General features: G+C 46.1%; 1 protein-coding gene across 1 annotated transcript; it reads left to right on the forward strand.

The window, feature by feature from the left end:
* The first annotated feature begins 3037 nt into the window (after positions 1–3037).
* On the forward strand, positions 3038–15038 carry TNFAIP3 (TNF alpha induced protein 3). Its single transcript, XM_082669383.1, has 8 exons — positions 3038–3347; positions 6654–6844; positions 7489–7636; positions 7801–7971; positions 9076–9256; positions 10421–11325; positions 11994–12175; positions 12899–15038. Exons 1-8 carry the CDS (start codon positions 3053–3055, stop codon positions 13181–13183), a joined length of 2358 nt encoding a protein of 785 aa, XP_082525509.1. The 5' UTR covers positions 3038–3052; the 3' UTR covers positions 13184–15038.
* The last annotated feature ends 506 nt before the right edge of the window (positions 15039–15544 follow it).

Consider the following 15544-nt stretch of genomic DNA (forward strand, 5'->3'; position numbering starts at 1 on the left):
AAGCTCTGCATGCTTACGGCTACGTAGCCCTTGCAAACTGCTGTGGCCTCTTTCCAGATTGTTGTAGCACCAGCCCGAAGGTGTGGCATGTCTCAGGGGCAGCAAAGCCCAGGGGGCGGGGAGCCAGGTCAGCTCAACTTCCCGGGGACGGCTTGCAGACACTGAGAGTTAAGCAGTGTCAGAGAAGTATGCGTGTAGCAGTGGGTGGTCGGCCTGCCTTTGGGGGCTCCAGCTTAGAGCATCTGCAGGCCCCTATCCCCCAGTCAGACTGTCTTTGTCAGTCGGGGTCGTCCCACATCCTGCCACCTGGCCCTTCAGGAAAGCCGTGGTATTAAGTAAGGAAGGAGCTCAGAACTTGTTGAGACCGCTTTGTTTTCAGTTCTCCCTGCCTCTGATCTTCTTTCCTTGGAAAGCTGCTCTGGTCAAGTATCTCAGGGCAGCCTTCTGAGAGAACCAGTGTTATAGGGTCTTCTGGACCACAGCCCTAATGTCCCAGAGTATTAAACAGCCAGTTACTGCTTCAGTCTTGGTGGTCTAAAGTGCTTCTTTATTTTTTTTTCCAATTCTTTGTACAATTTTTGAATTTTTGGAGGGGTACTTTCTAAAAAGTCGATATTTGTTGATAAAAAGCCAGTGAGGTAACAAACATGAAAGAAATGTTACGGGTAATATTGTATGTCTTTGCATATAAGGACATTGCAATCATAGCTCAGAAATTCTTTATCACAGGTCAGATTATTCTTTAATCTTAAGTATGGAGAAGTCCAAGTCCTAGGCAGTTGGGCAGTGGGTTTTGATTTCTTTTAAGGAGGCAATTCTGCAGGCCGTGCGAGGCTGAACCTATGAGTGAAGTGACACCGGACTATCAAATATTGACATTTGCATGTCTTGCTTATGGTTCCAGCTCTCACTATTTGAGAACTTTGCTGAAAGATCTTAGGTGAAGAAGAAGATAAAAGAAGAGTCAAAAAAGCAAAAAAGAGGCTACAACTAGCTTGTTAGAAATCTTCCTCTTGCCTGTCTGTTTCCTTGTGAGGGCAGCAGGCACTCTGCAACCACAGGAGTGGTGTTCTGAGATTAGCAAGGGGCGGGTGTTGGAAGACCGGGCTTCTCAGCAAAGCCCTGCCCCTGGATGGTGTGGGACCTACCTGAGCAGGACCAGTCCTGCAGTTGCCGTAGATGGAGACTAAGGTGGTCATGCGATTTCAAGCCGGGGAATGAGGTTGTCTTTATCTTTAGCCTCAGCATCAAACTGATGGTCAGGCAGTAGAAGTGTGTGGTCAGGCAGTGCTTGTTGAGTGACGGATGGACAAATGAATGACATCGTGAAAGAGGCATTTGCATGCCACCAAGGGGATGTGTGTGTGATCTTTTTATCCCTTCGTTGTGTCTGTGGTCCTGCCATGATTTTGCCCAAATCCACCTGCAAGGAATATCTGACATCAAAGCAGAGATTACCATTTGACCCAGAGAATGACTTCTTCCAGGCATCATCCAGCTATCAGATAAGGAATCCTGAGCTAAATTCACCACGAGAAGACTCCTCAGAAGCAACCTCAGAGTCTTGTAGCGGCCCGTGAGAATTTAGACCATTTTATCAATGACTTTGAGAGAGCTGAGACCCACCAGGACTGGCTTCTCTGTAATCTAGGTTTCTTCTCCCTCTTACATTGGTTTAACTTCTTTCTCAGCTAGAGACTTGCCCCGGTAAAGAGTATGACACAAGAGTGGGATTAACAAATGCAGTGAAACTTCCTAGGGGCTCTCTTCGTGCTCTGAAAATGTCTTTGTCTTCATCTTGGAAATTAGGATGGATGGCAAGGCACCCTACTAAGGGCCAGTGAATGTGAGCTGGCTCTCCACAAAGCTCTGCTCTGTAAAGATCCCACGTTACATCATTCCATCATTCCATGCTGTTGGCATGGGTTGGAGATGCTGGGGTTTGCCCCCCTCCTCTTTCATTTGTCCTGAGTGGTCCCTCTGGCTGAAACTTCTTTCCTTGTCTGCTTCCAGACTTTTATTTCTTTCCACCAGTCGATTATGCTTGAAGATTTCAGGGTGAAGACAGGGTGCAAAATCCATCTGAGTGTTGGTACCTGGAGGACGATAATAAAATTTGGTTAACGGTTGAGTTGAAGTAATACAGTTAATTCTGTAATTATATAGAATATAATTCTGTACTTCTAATAGCTGCTCTTGGAAGTATAGAATTTATTATTCTATTATTGTTATTGTTATCATTATTCTATTTTTTATTCTGATGTTGTTAAGTTCAGTGGAGAGGTTCTGAAAGACCGCTGACTGTTTGCTCTTAAAATTGCAAAACATCTTGCTGGGAATAAGCTTTTTTGTTGGTTATAAAACATTCAGTTTAACTCTTTGTATATTACAATACATTTTACAAGTATACGCTTTATAAATATTTCTTTTGGGGACTAAAGAGAAGAGTCCAATCAACAGCCTAGGTGGCAGCATAAAATTGCAGGATTTTTCGCAAAGTATTTATTGTCTTTCCAGTATAGGGAGGGAGTGCTTGAAAGAGGTAAATCAAGACTTTGCCTAAGAGCGAGGGTTGCTTGGTGGTGCTGTTAGGAAAGGAGCCAGACTTGTCAGGACTACATTGTGCCTGTAACTGGCATTCAGGGCGCCTCAAATCCAGTGGCTGCCCCAGAGCAGCATCAGGATGGAGTGGGATTTTCAGTCGGTTACGAGGCACCATACCTGTTGCTGACAGACAGGCATGGCTCCCTGACAGATGTTACTGAAAACATGGGTTATTCCCCTCCTCCTCGTTGCCCACTCCCCGCCTTCCTTCTCTTGTTTAGACTAATCTTTAAAAGTGATGTAACTTAAAACAGTCCGGTATGAGTTCATCTTTGGGGCCAGCTAGTATCCTGGGAGTAGAGGTGACTAAGATCTTTTGCCTACCGCTTAGGGTAATGACAAGATCAAACACTGGGGTTTCCTGCAGGCAGGTATATAGGAGTCATATCAAAGCTGAGCTAACGCCATGGGGTTTTCTTTCCCTCCTCTTCAGGTGTTGGAGAGCACCATGGGTGAGCAACTCCTTCCTCTGGCTTTGTATTTGAGCAATATGCGGAAAGCTGTGAAGATAAGAGAGAGAACTCCAGAAGATATTTTTAAACCTACCAATGGAATCATTCACCATTTTAAATCCATGCACCGGTACACGCTGGAAATGTTCAGGACTTGCCAGTTTTGTCCACAGTTTCGGGAGATCATCCACAATGCTCTCATCGACAGAAACATCCAGGCCTCCCTGGAAAGCCAGAAGAAGCTCAACTGGTGCCGAGAAGTCAGGAAGCTTGTGGCGCTGAAAACAAATGGTAAGACCTGCTTTTGTCTGGGGGCCGGGGTAGCTCCCACCGGGCTGGGTGCCCATTTATTAGAAGGTAATAGCACCAGTCCAAATCGAATCTCTTAAGGCCGCAGGTACCTTAGTATAGAGATTCTATAAGGGGCACGTAACGAAAGCAAGCTTGTTTTGTGAATATTTTAATTAAGGATATTTTCTAGTGTATGTTAGACAGCAGAGCGCACTGAGGCTTTAAGAATGCATTTCTAGACACCATGCACCTATTAAGTATATGTGTATGGTATGTATGTATGACTTCTGTATGTAATTCTTGCAACTGTTTAATCATCTGTGAAATACCCTTCCCTAGCCAGTAATGGAAATATCAAAAGGCTTTAAGTTCAAAAGGAAAGCATTGTGTGAAAACTGGTGGCGTTTCCCACTGTCATTAGAAAATGCTTGTGATGATGGCCTTACACTTCTTGAATCAGTGACACATTTTATGGGTTAACCAGTGACTGTTGTCAGCTCCTCCCTTACCTGGGTTCTGTTGCCCACAGCCCCATGATACGAACTAGAAAGATACCTGGGATTTTTAGTGCAGGTTTTAGACGTCTACTTCATGCTTTTTTTGGGATTCCTAGTACTGTACTGCATTTCTTGCTGTCTGTGACTGTCTACCCAATGGCCGTTTATGACTAGTAGGTGTTTCCTGTTCTAAGGTTTACTGTTTTGTCTTTTGTTTATTTCCTTTGAGCAAGAGTATGCACATCACAGAAACATTCGAGCATATACTGCTTCATGCAGATACAAAATTCTACTTTATAAATGTAGAGAATCATTACAAGAAGCAAGTAGGCTGCTTATATTAAGTAAGGCCTTTTTCTCAAAAGGCTCCTGGCCTTAGATCAGTGACAATCGTAAACCATCCCGATCAAAATAATATGTCAAAGGGCAAAATTAGTACATCCTTGTTGACAGTGAGATGATAAGAACATCAACTTAAATAAATTGGTGCATTCACTTTGGCCGTTTTTGACTTGGGTAACTTGGCACGATTGAGGGACATGTTTTTTTCCTTTGGTTCTGGGAGTTAGCATCACCTTAACATCTTGCTTTTATTTTTGAAGCATAGATTCTTAGAAACATAGAAAGAAAACTGGGGCTATGTAGTATTTATGTTGTTCTTGGCATTAAGTCAAGTGATGCTTAGAAGTAGTTAATTATGTGAAGTCATCATCAAGGGGTTTATGTTCCTGACAGTTTGTGGTTTTAACTCTCTCCCATTTGGTTACAAAAAGATGTGGGAAAGTTGGAAAGAAGAGATTCTGCCAAATTAGAAATGTGGTGGAAAGAGAAAAACCGTATTATCATGAACTAAACTGAGATTTTAGGGTTAACTTGCTCTGGTTCCTTAAGAGAAAAAATTGAATATAAAAAGTAAATACTGGTTTTGCAAAGATAGGTCATTTAAATCAAGGATTCACGCTACAAACAAAACTACAAAAGCAAGTGCATTCTGATATCATTTTCTGAGAAGTAAGGATTTTTAGGCTCAGAATCCTTTTATTTCACCACTTGAAAAAAAATTCCTTAAAATTCTGGAAAAGGAAGAAAAGATATTTAGGGGAAGGAAGGAAACAAATGACTTTTCCTCTCTGATTTTATTAGCACTTTTTTTTTAAGCCTTCCCCCTATAGGAGGGCTCTACAAAGTCAATGGTCTGTTTGGGGAGGGGGTGATTCACAAGTTTGCATTTGAGGATATGAGACTGTGGTGAATGAGGAAGGGAGTAGGTGGCATAAAATTGAAACTTCATGTGAAAAATTCCAACGTCTATTGGCTGCAGCGATTTCACTTGTATAATGAGTAGCCCTATTCCAGCTCACCCTGACCACACCCACTTGGAAAGTCCAGGGTGCACTTCGCACTTTAAATGTCTACACACCAGAACAAAAAGTACAATAGCTGTTGCTCAATTGCTAGTCAAATAACTTAGCGCTGGGGAATTCCAGATGTTACTTAGGGAATTTTATGCTGGTGCATCTCAATAAAGAACTGAAAGTAAGCACAAGAAGAAAAAAAGCCTTATCTTTGCTCTAGATTTTGCAAAGGGGAAATTTCAACAGAATGCAGTTGTTGCTACATTTCTGCCAAGACACAAGCCTTGAGCGATCTTTTTGGTTCATTGCTTTGAATGTTTATTTAGCTAGTTTTTCTAAGTGTGTAAATTGAACGGATACTGGCTGTGGATACATTTTTGAGAGGTTGTTGTTGTTTTTGTTTACAGTTGACTATAATTAAGACTTGATAAAATTTCAAATGGCTTTATTGCCCCGTAGAACAATGTAAGAACACGATTGAACTTTTCTTTATAAAAACAATTATGCACTTCCCAAAAGAGACTAAGGGGTTAACTTTTTTAATATTAAACAGACCTCCAAAATGTTTATTCTTTGGAGTTCAAAAAGCAATGCAGTCTCATGAATTGTGGATTTTAACCTATAAAAGCAGCAAAGTTGATAGAATAAGATTAGACCTATCTTTTTCTCAAAAGCCTCAAAATTCTTCAAGTGCCAGCCCTAAACACTGAATTATTTTCAAATGTAGACATCGAGGCCCTCTTTAAACTCTGAAAAAGGACTCTAATTGCTAACAGGCGGGTTCACACAAGGCATTTCTGGGGGTGGGGTGGGCAGGCAGTAGGTAATTCAGTCTTCTCACTCCCACTTTACAGACCAGGAGAGGAAGCTCCCAGGCCCCAAAGGCTGTGGTGGGATGGTCAAGTCATGTACCACTGAGTCATGGCCAGGCCGTCCCTGTCTAGTAAATGGAGCCAGACCAGCTTCCTGGTTTGAGCATGTTACCCTGGGGGTTCTCTCTCAGAGCCAGAGAGCAATAGTGCCAGCGTCTTAGCCAGAAAAGCAAGGCATGTTAGAAAGGAATGGACTTCAGAGGTCATAATCCAATGTCCTCATTTCCAAAGAGGAAAAATACTCGAAGGTTAAGGAATTTCCCCCCAAGGTCACCTAAACTAGTTAGGGCAGAGCCAGGCTGGAACCAAGGGCTCCTGGCTCTCACTCCCTGATTCCTTGGCTCTGTTAGTGTCATTCATTCAAAATGAGAGTTAAAAGAATGATATATGTTTTTTCCGTTAAAGCTGTCATCACCTTGTGAAATGTTACCAGTTGGCCCTTCGACTAAGACATTAAACCACTGGCGTTTCTCACAAGCGCTATTGGGTCCCCGCATGGTAGCCGTAAGGCTAGTTTATTCTGTAAACCCCCGCTAGGCCTTAGATGTAGGTTGCCTGAATTGGCTTCCCTTCTGTCCTCAGGTGACGGAAACTGCCTCATGCACGCTGCTTCCCAGTACATGTGGGGTGTTCAGGACACAGACTTGGTCCTGAGGAAGGCGCTCTTCAGCACCCTCAAGGAGACGGACACCCGCAACTTTAAATTCCGCTGGCAGCTGGAGTCTCTGAAGTCTCAGGAATTCGTGGAAACGGGGCTTTGCTACGATACCCGGGTATGTTGTGTTTCCTCATCCAGCATCTATTGACAGAGCTCCATGGTGGCAAAACAGTACCTTCGGCCAGTCCCTGCTCTCAAGGAGCATGTGATTTGCCGGGTCACATGAACCTGGCAAAGCAGAGTCAATGGAAAACACCAGAAACCTCCTGTGGGATGGACCTGAGGCTCTTGTCACTGCTGGGAGGCTCCAGGGCAGCAGCTTCCCAGCTGGGGAGTCATTTTTGAACGATCTTTCTGATCTCGGGCTTCCCTGTGGCGTTTTTGTTGTTTTCCAGTTTGATTGCCCTTCTCGTGCTTTACTGAGCCAGCCCATCAGATTCAGACGGGCGCCTCCCCATTTTCAGTCACAAGTTTGGGATTTTTGTGCACATTTGGATGAGGAGCGTTGACATTATGCCTCATCAGGGATTTTTTTGAAAGCAGGTGCTGTCCCCATCCTCCCCTACTTCTGAGTTTGCCTTGTAGTGGAAAAAAGTAAGGGAAGAAAACCAAAGTGGGGACAAAAGGGTGATCGTTTAAATGATAATTTCAAGAAAGGGTAAAAGTAAGCCGAGGGATACAAGTGATAAATTATAGAGTGAAGCCAGAATTGTTTTTTAGTGCAGAGTACATTCAATGATTTCTTTTCTGTCCCCTTAGAACTGGACTGATGAATGGGACAGCCTTGTCAAAATGGCATCCACGGACGTACCAGTGGCCCGCAGTGGACTTCAGTATAATTCACTGGAAGAAATACACATATTCGTCCTTTGCAACATCCTCAGAAGGCCGATCATTGTCATTTCAGGTGAGATGCCTGCTGATGGCTTATCTGTATTTAAGTGCTTTTCAGCTTTAGTGCTTTACCTCTTAGGAAAACCCATGCTACCAAAGTTACAGGAGACCATAGTTAAATGGAATCTGATGAAAGCCACGGAGGGCCTTATCTTTTCTTTCTCTTTCCTTAAACAGACAAAATGTTGAGAAGTTTGGAATCGGGTTCCAATTTCGCTCCTTTGAAGGTGGGCGGAATTTACTTGCCTCTCCATTGGCCTGCCCAGGAATGCTACAGATACCCCATCATTCTCGGCTACGACAGCCAACACTTTGTACCCCTGGTGACCACGAAGGACAGTGGACCTGGTGAGAAAACTAAGCATCTATTCACGTTTGTACTTGCTGGTAGATACTGGTACACCCCGTTCCTCCTGAACATCAGGGTTTGCTCTTTTGCTCCCTATTGAAAGTCTCATTTAAGTATATTAGTTTTATTTAAATACAGTGTTCTGTCAGCTGTTTAGCAACAGTGATGGAATAGCAGTCATCGTAATGCGCCCCCAACTTTTTGTCTATAGTTTGGGAAGCACTTTCAGCATGTTAGTGGCAAGTAGGAGATAATGTATATTACTGCTACCATTTCTTAATTAGCCCCGTAATACAGTGCCTGGCATGGGGCAGGCAAATGTCTGGCAGGTTAGGTATTATTGTAATAGCTTAATGAGGAACTAATAAGGCACTTTACAAATGCTTAGGTACATTATTTTATTTCATTTCATCTTCACGGCATCCCTGTGGATGCAGTAACCTTATAGTACAGATGAGGCACTTGAAGCTCAGAGAAGTTAAATAACTTACCTGATGTCACAGAGATGGATGGTAGCAAAGTCAGGACTCGAACCCAGGTCGATCTGGTTCTGAGTGTGGGATTTGACCAGTAAGACCTCCTGCCTCCAGGCTGCCTAATGTGCTGTGGGCGTCCTGGAAACCGTGTGGGGGTTTTTTGGTTTTTTTAAATTTTATTTATTTTTGGCCGCATTGGGTCTTCGCTGCGGTGCGCGGGCTTCTCATTGCAGTGGCTTCTCTTGTTGCGGAACACGGGCTCTAGGTGCGTGGGCTCAGTAGTTGTGGCTCATAGGCTCTAGAGCGCAAGCTCAGTAGTTGTGGCGCACGGGCTTAGTTGCCCCGCGGCATGTGGGATCTTCCCGGACCAGGGCTCGAACCCGTGTCCCCTGCATTGGCAGGCGGATTTTCATCCACTGCACCACCAGGGAAGTCCCAACCATGTGTTTTTTATTAGAGTTTAGTACAGTTTGTTTCCCCATTTGATTTTGTGGCTAGATAATACTTTTCCCCTCTGTAATTGTATCCTTTCTGCATTTTCAAAATGTAGTTGTTATATATATGGCCTCACACATAACCTCATTTAGTAGAATCATATTTTGCTGATGTGTTATTTTTTTCCCTCAGAAATCCGAGCTGTTCCACTTGTTAACAGAGAGAGAGGAAGATTCGAAGACTTAAAAGTTCACTTTTTGACAGATCCTGAGAATGAGATGAAGGAAAAGCTCCTGAAAGAGTACCTGATGGTGATGGAAATCCCTGTTCAAGGCTGGGACCACGGCACCACCCATATAATTAACGCTGCAAAGTAAGCAGTTTGTTTTTCGCTCTATGCCTTGTCATCTTTAAGCTGCTGCTACCCCAAAGACCAACAGTAAAGTTATTTGAAGCTGGTTTCCTCCAGCGTGAAACAAGTTTAGGGGCTTGTGTGTGAGTCAGAGACCATCACTTCAGGGAGCACTAACTTGGGTTTCAAATGGGAACAAGTAATTTATCCAAAATGATTTTTCTGCATATCTGGTTGCTGAGTGTCAGCCCTGTGGCTTTAAAAAGTGCGTTCACATCGAGGATGGGTTTTGTTTTGTTTTTTTTAATTGCCCTAGTGCTAGACTAGCAAGCGAAAATTCTTAGAGACAAAACACTCATTCTCCTGGCTTCTGGGTAAGGCAGACACACCAGACGCAGACTGCGCTGTAGAATGTGTTTATGTGGCAGGCACGTGACTTGGCCGCATGGGGCGGGGAGGAGAGACCCAGAGTACAGGTTGTACAGGTATCAAAATTTTAAACACTGGCTTGATGATAAAGAGGTGCCCATTTCCTAGAACTTTGAAATGCACACGACCGAGAAGGCCTAAGAGAATCGGTTTCTCAAAGTGGAGATGAACAAATTACAGAGTCAGAAGTCAGTATGTAACGCCTGATGGTGTGTCTGCCTCTTAGTTACTGCTCGTGGCAGTTACCACTAATAGAGACCAGGTGCATGTTTAAAATTAATAAAGTAAATTGATAAAGAAAAATACAGAACACATTACAAGGTAGTTTGTACTATAAAGTAAGCTCATCCCAAATGAATACCTTGAATAACATTTCACTAGAAATTTGGTCTCTGAGAAGTTAGAAAGTAAAAGTGACTTTTTCAAAGAGGAAGAGGGTAATTAAGTGTAGAAGCAGCCCCTGAGGAGCCCTTTCTTTAGAATTATCTATAATTTGGGCTGGGCCAAAATTAATTAAATAAGACTGATTCTCAAAATAATGACGTCTTCTCAACAGTATCGGACTGTGTTATGTTAGAGGTGCAAAGTCTTCATCACAGGCTGCATTTCAGTGAATGGTTATGAAGTTATTACCACAGTCCACATTTTAAAAGTTTGCTCTGTGATCTAGTGGTGTAAAGTTGTGTGTGTGTGTATGTGTGTGTGTGTGTGTGTGTGTGTGTGTAGTCTCATGTTTCTTTTCCTTTTGGTCTTTAGGTTGGATGAAGCTAACTTACCCAAAGAAATAAACCTGGTAGATGATTACTTTGAACTTGTCCAGCACGAGTACAAGAAGTGGCAGGAAAACAATGAGCAGGGGCGGAGAGACACGCACCCCCAGAATCCTTTGGAACCTTCCGTCCCCCAGCTTTCTCTCATGGACATCAAATGCGAAACGCCCAACTGCCCTTTCTTCATGTCCGTGAACACCCAGCCTTTGTGCCACGAGTGCTCGGAGAGGCGGCACAAGAAACAAACCAAAGCCCCAAAGCCCAACTCCAAGCCGGGCCCTGAGGCGCTGCCCCGCCTGGTGCTCGGGGCCTCCCGGGGGGAGGCCTGGAGCCCCGAGGAGCCCGCCGGGGGTCCCCACTCAGCCCCTCCGACAGCACCCAGCCTCTTCCTGTTCAGCGAGACCACGGCCATGAAGTGTAGGAGCCCCGGCTGCCCTTTCACCCTCAACGTGCAGCACAATGGCTTCTGCGAGCGATGCCACAACGCCCGGCAGCTTCCCGCGGGCCACCCCTCGGACCCTGCGCAGCATCTCGACCCCAGCAAGTGCCGAGCCTGCCTCCAGGACGTCACCAGGACGTTTAATGGGATCTGCAGTGCTTGCTTTAAAAGGACTACAGCCGAGCCCACCCCGAACCTCAGCTCGAGCAGCCCCCTCTCCTGCCACCAGCGCTCCAAGTCTGACCCCTCACAGCTCGCGCAGAGCCTCTCTCCGCATGCCTGCCGCAGAGCCGGGCCCGAGGCTCCCTCTGGCCACCGCTCCTCGGCCGCACGGACTCCAGGGGACAGGACGGGGACAAGCAAGTGCAGGAAAGCAGGCTGCATGTACTTTGGGACTCCAGAGAACAAAGGCTTCTGCACGCTGTGTTTCATCGAGTACAGAGAAAATAAACGTGAGTGAGAGGATGGGTTTCACCCGTTTCAAAACCCCTCGTAGAAGGCAGTTTGCCCCTGAAATTCAAGAAGGGAGCCCCTTCAAGAAAGGGCTGTGGCGTTGAGTGTGCCTTGCGTGGGGGGGACAGTCACGGTGGCTCTGCCGGCACACCTGGAAGCAAAAGCACAGAACAGCATGTTCCAAAACCCGCAAGAGCCCTGTGGGTAGAGTTCAGAGGATTTGTTTTATAAGGTCATGTGGTATAGTGTTTGTAAGGTAGAATTTAGACGGGACTTCTTTTGAAACTCCGGCATACTAGAGAAAATTCAGAACCTGATGAGCGGCAGCTGGAAAGAGAGCGGCCTTCACTGACGTCGTAAGAGTCCATTTGTGGTTTTTGAAATCTCAAATTTGAAAGAAGGATGGGCACTTAATGTCTCTGCTTGTTCTGTTCCTGTGACCGACCAGTGCGGGCTGTTCCAAAGGGAGAGATCTGTAAAGTCAAAGATGTTTTTATTATAGTATTATTTCTGTTGGTTATTTTGCTAGGTTTCTGAAAGGTTGCTCTCGTAGGTAGAGCGCAGCTGGTCTAATCTGTATTAGGAACCTGTCTGTTTTTCCCTGACGTCAGCATCTGTCCACTTGGTGAACCGTACGTGTTACTGATGAGCCTCTGCTCTCTTGTAGATTTTGTCCCTGCCTCAGGGAAAGCCAGCCCCACGGCCTCCAGGTTCCAGAACACTGTCCCCTGCCTGGGCAGGGAGTGCGGCGCCCTTGGAAGCAGTGTGTTTGAAGGCTACTGTCAGAAGTGCTTCATCGAAGCTCAGAGCCAGAGATTTCATGAAGCGAAAAGGACTGAAGAGCAGCTGGTGAGACATCTTGAGGGACGTCCCCCTCTCCTGTGGACCCCGCCTCCTTGCTAGAGCGATAAGCAGGCTTTCCTCCCTGCTGAGTTCCAGGGGAAAACCAGGGGAAAAGTCAGCCTGGCCCCCAGGGCTGGAAGCGCAGCAGTTCCTATTGATTTTCATGGCCTAAGTTTACTTTAGGTTCATTTTAAGAAGCAAATAAAACCAGCCGTGGAATAAAACCCGTTAAAGCCTCCGAAAAGCCAAATGGCGATCAGAGGCTTCTTGGATTTGTAGCAGAAGTGCCGACTTTCTTAAGTAATCCCCTTATTATGAGATAGAAGGAAAAGGCAGAACGTCCCAGGTGCCTCCACTTACTGGCATATAAGAAAAGCAAACATTCATGGATAGACGCCTCTCCTGCTGGTTGGAGGGTGGTAGGGGATCTGTCTAAATGAGGGCAACTTAGTATTAATCCAGACGGAAGCGAGCTGGGCCAGCCTTTGCCGGCCTCCGTGTTAGGGATGGTGATTCCACCGGGCCTCCCTGGGGCCAGATCTGTTTTCTTGGGATGGGGAGGAAAGGTCCTTGGAGGCTCCCGTCCATAGACCGCCCGCCGTCCGCTTGGTCAGGCAGGTGCCCTTCACCACACCCAGCCCTTTGTAGAACCCACACCGTCGGATGAGATGACATGTGGGTCCCTGAACAATGAATGTGACAGTGGTTCTCTCTGCTCTCTCCACCCAGAGGGCGAGCCAGCACAGAGACTTGCCCCGAGCCACCCAGAGCACCTCCTGGTCCAAGTGCACGCGGGCCACCTGCAGGAACATGCTGGCCTGCTGCAACCAGGAGCTGTGCATGGAGTGCCAGCACCTCGGCCAGCGCATGGCTGCCAGCGCCCGGCGGCCCGAGCCCGTCCCTGAGGAGCCCCCCACGCAGCGCTGCCGGGCCCCCGCCTGTGAGCACTTCGGCAACGCCAAGTGCAATGGCTACTGCAACGAGTGCTTTCAGTTCAAGCAGATGTACGGCTAACCTGACCCAGGGGGCCAGCCCCGGCCCGGAGGGACCTGGAGCCTTAGCCCGCGTGGCGCTGTGCTCCCAGCGCCCCGGTGCCACCCGAGGGTCCGGCCCTGCACGGTGGGCCAGGGTGTCTCTGAGCAGGGCAAGAAAGAAGCTCTCGGTCACCGGCCTGGAATCTGAGCAAAGCGTGTGACTGGCTGCGGGTTGTGTGGGCTCCAGCCCACGCCTCTCCTTCCAAGCAGGCGGCCAGGAACCTCATGGACTCAGAACGCGTGCCAGGACTGCTGCCTCATCTTTAGAGAAAAGGGAAAAGACGCAGGTCAGGCGGGCTGGGAAACTCGGAGCCAGCCCCCCTGCCCTCCATCAGCATTTCTCGGAGATGGGGAGCTGAGGCCCACAGGCCCTGTGCCGGAAGCTCGGGAAGCTCAGGGATAACGGGCAGGCTCAAAGTGCCGGTCGTTCACGGTTTCGCCCTACCTGCCTCGTTCCTTTCCCACGGACACGGCAAAAACGTCCACACACTGTGATGCTGAGGCTGCTGGGACTGAACAAGTCCACGGTGAAAAGCACACCAGCTGCTCTTTACAATATGCACCTTGTAAGACCCAGAATATTCTCAGTGGGCAGATGTGTAACTCTTTTGGTTATCACTGTCTTTACTTCTAAAGCTTAACTTGAACTGAGGTGAGCGTACACCTGGTTACACATATAATGGCCCCTTATGTTACACATGAGGGAATTTTGTTTGTTACGTTGCGCTGCTGCCCTAGAAGTTTAAGTAAGAAGACTGACTGATAATAATAACCTATTTTCTGGTTGTTGTAGGGGCACGCACGACTCATAGACACAGCGCGCCTGAACTCCACCAGCAGACTCTTGTGTCTGCGTAATCACTTTATTTATTTTATTGCAAACTTTAAGGTTATTTAAGTGAAGCTGTTCCTTCTGGTCTGCAGAAATTGCTATACTGTCTTCTTGAGATAACATACTGGCTTTCGGTCATGTTATAGACACAGCAAGCTCCTTACCGCAGTAGGGGAGTCGACCTTTTCCACACATTTTGGAAAGAAGAAGTCGCATCGCAAATAAATTCATTAAACTCTCACGCTTCCTCGTGAAACTTTGGTCAGAGCCACTTCCCAGCCCTCCGATGAGAAACCATTCTCCACAGTGTGTAGATGCTTCTGCGTATCCTACCTCCTTAGAGAGACGATTGGGAAGGAGCGGGGATGAGATTGGAGAAGGTCACGGGGAAATCTGGAGCCTTTGGTGATGGTTTTGTTTGCTGTGTTAATGCTGTGTGCTGGGGTGCAGGGCAGTGACCTCGTGGCCACCTTAGCATTGGGACAGCACAACCTTGTAACCATGAGTACGAGGAAATTTCTTTCTGTCCTTGGCCTGCAGTTTCTCTGTGTGTTTTGTGTTACTCTCATACTTGTTCTAGAAAAAAAAGGAAGGGAAACACATTGTCCCCAGAGGTAAAGGCTGCTATTTTTTTGCGGGGGGGGTCTGGACTTAGAACCTGAAAAGTTTGGCAATCTGTAACTAACTCTCCATGGTCTTTACTTGTCCTATGTGATGTGTTTTCCCCTTGAGATACCATAAGCCTTTTTCCTTGGCAGATCTCTTTATAATGTCTTTCTAAAGATTTCACGTAAACTTCAGTGTTTTCATTTAGTTCTTTTAAAGTTGCTATTTTAATATTTTGTGTATCAATATTTTCATTCTTAATGTGAATAAATGGGATTATTTATACTTATTATAGAAGACATTTGAAATTTGCACATTTAGTTGTCTCTGATAGAAAACTGTTGACTCTCTATTGGCTTTCTTCAAGTTTTCCTAAATTTAAATGTAACTTTTCACAGAAGTCAAGATTAAAAAGTAAATTATTTAAGAACAAATGTTGATGTTTTCTGTTTACGAATGATGAAAGAAAAAGGCCCCAATATTAAGACCACACTTCCCAAACAACTTTATTTCAAGGAACACCTGGGCAGGGGGTACATCTCTCACCCATAGGTATTAAGAGAACTTACTGTTAAGGGTAAGGCATCTGGTTTAACAGGGAAGACATGGAGGCCCAGAGGGAAGTAGGAAAGATGTGCCAGTGCCTGTTACCTGTGCTCCTCTGAAGTTTCCTGCCCTCAGCCTTAAGTACAGAGAGAAAAGACAAGGGGGCGGAGCAGAGAGAGACAGGAAGGAAAGAAATCAGAGGGGAGGAAGGAGTATAAGACCTCTGGGTCAGATCTTAGAAGAGGCGACCTATGACTGTGATGGCCATGAGGACCGGCGGCACCAGAGTCCTGGGAAATTATAAACGGCCCGTTCTTCCACCCAATACAAGTGTACCTACAGAAGATTGATGCCGAA

This window comes from Grampus griseus (genome assembly GCF_964374135.1).
Source record: "Grampus griseus genome assembly, chromosome: 13".
NCBI lineage: Eukaryota > Metazoa > Chordata > Mammalia > Artiodactyla > Delphinidae > Grampus > Grampus griseus.

What these genes read in the sequence shown, in the direction of transcription:
- TNFAIP3 (XM_082669383.1), top strand. Translation starts at nt 3,053, where the DNA reads ATGGGTGAGCAACTCCTTCCTCTGGCTTTGTATTTGAGCAATATGCGG. An exon ending in CATATAATTAACGCTGCAAA is followed by an intron (nt 9,257 to 10,420) that starts GTAAGCAGTTTG and finishes TTTGGTCTTTAG; the next exon opens with GTTGGATGAAGCTAACTTAC. An exon ending in CGAGTACAGAGAAAATAAAC is followed by an intron (nt 11,326 to 11,993) that starts GTGAGTGAGAGG and finishes GCTCTCTTGTAG; the next exon opens with ATTTTGTCCCTGCCTCAGGG.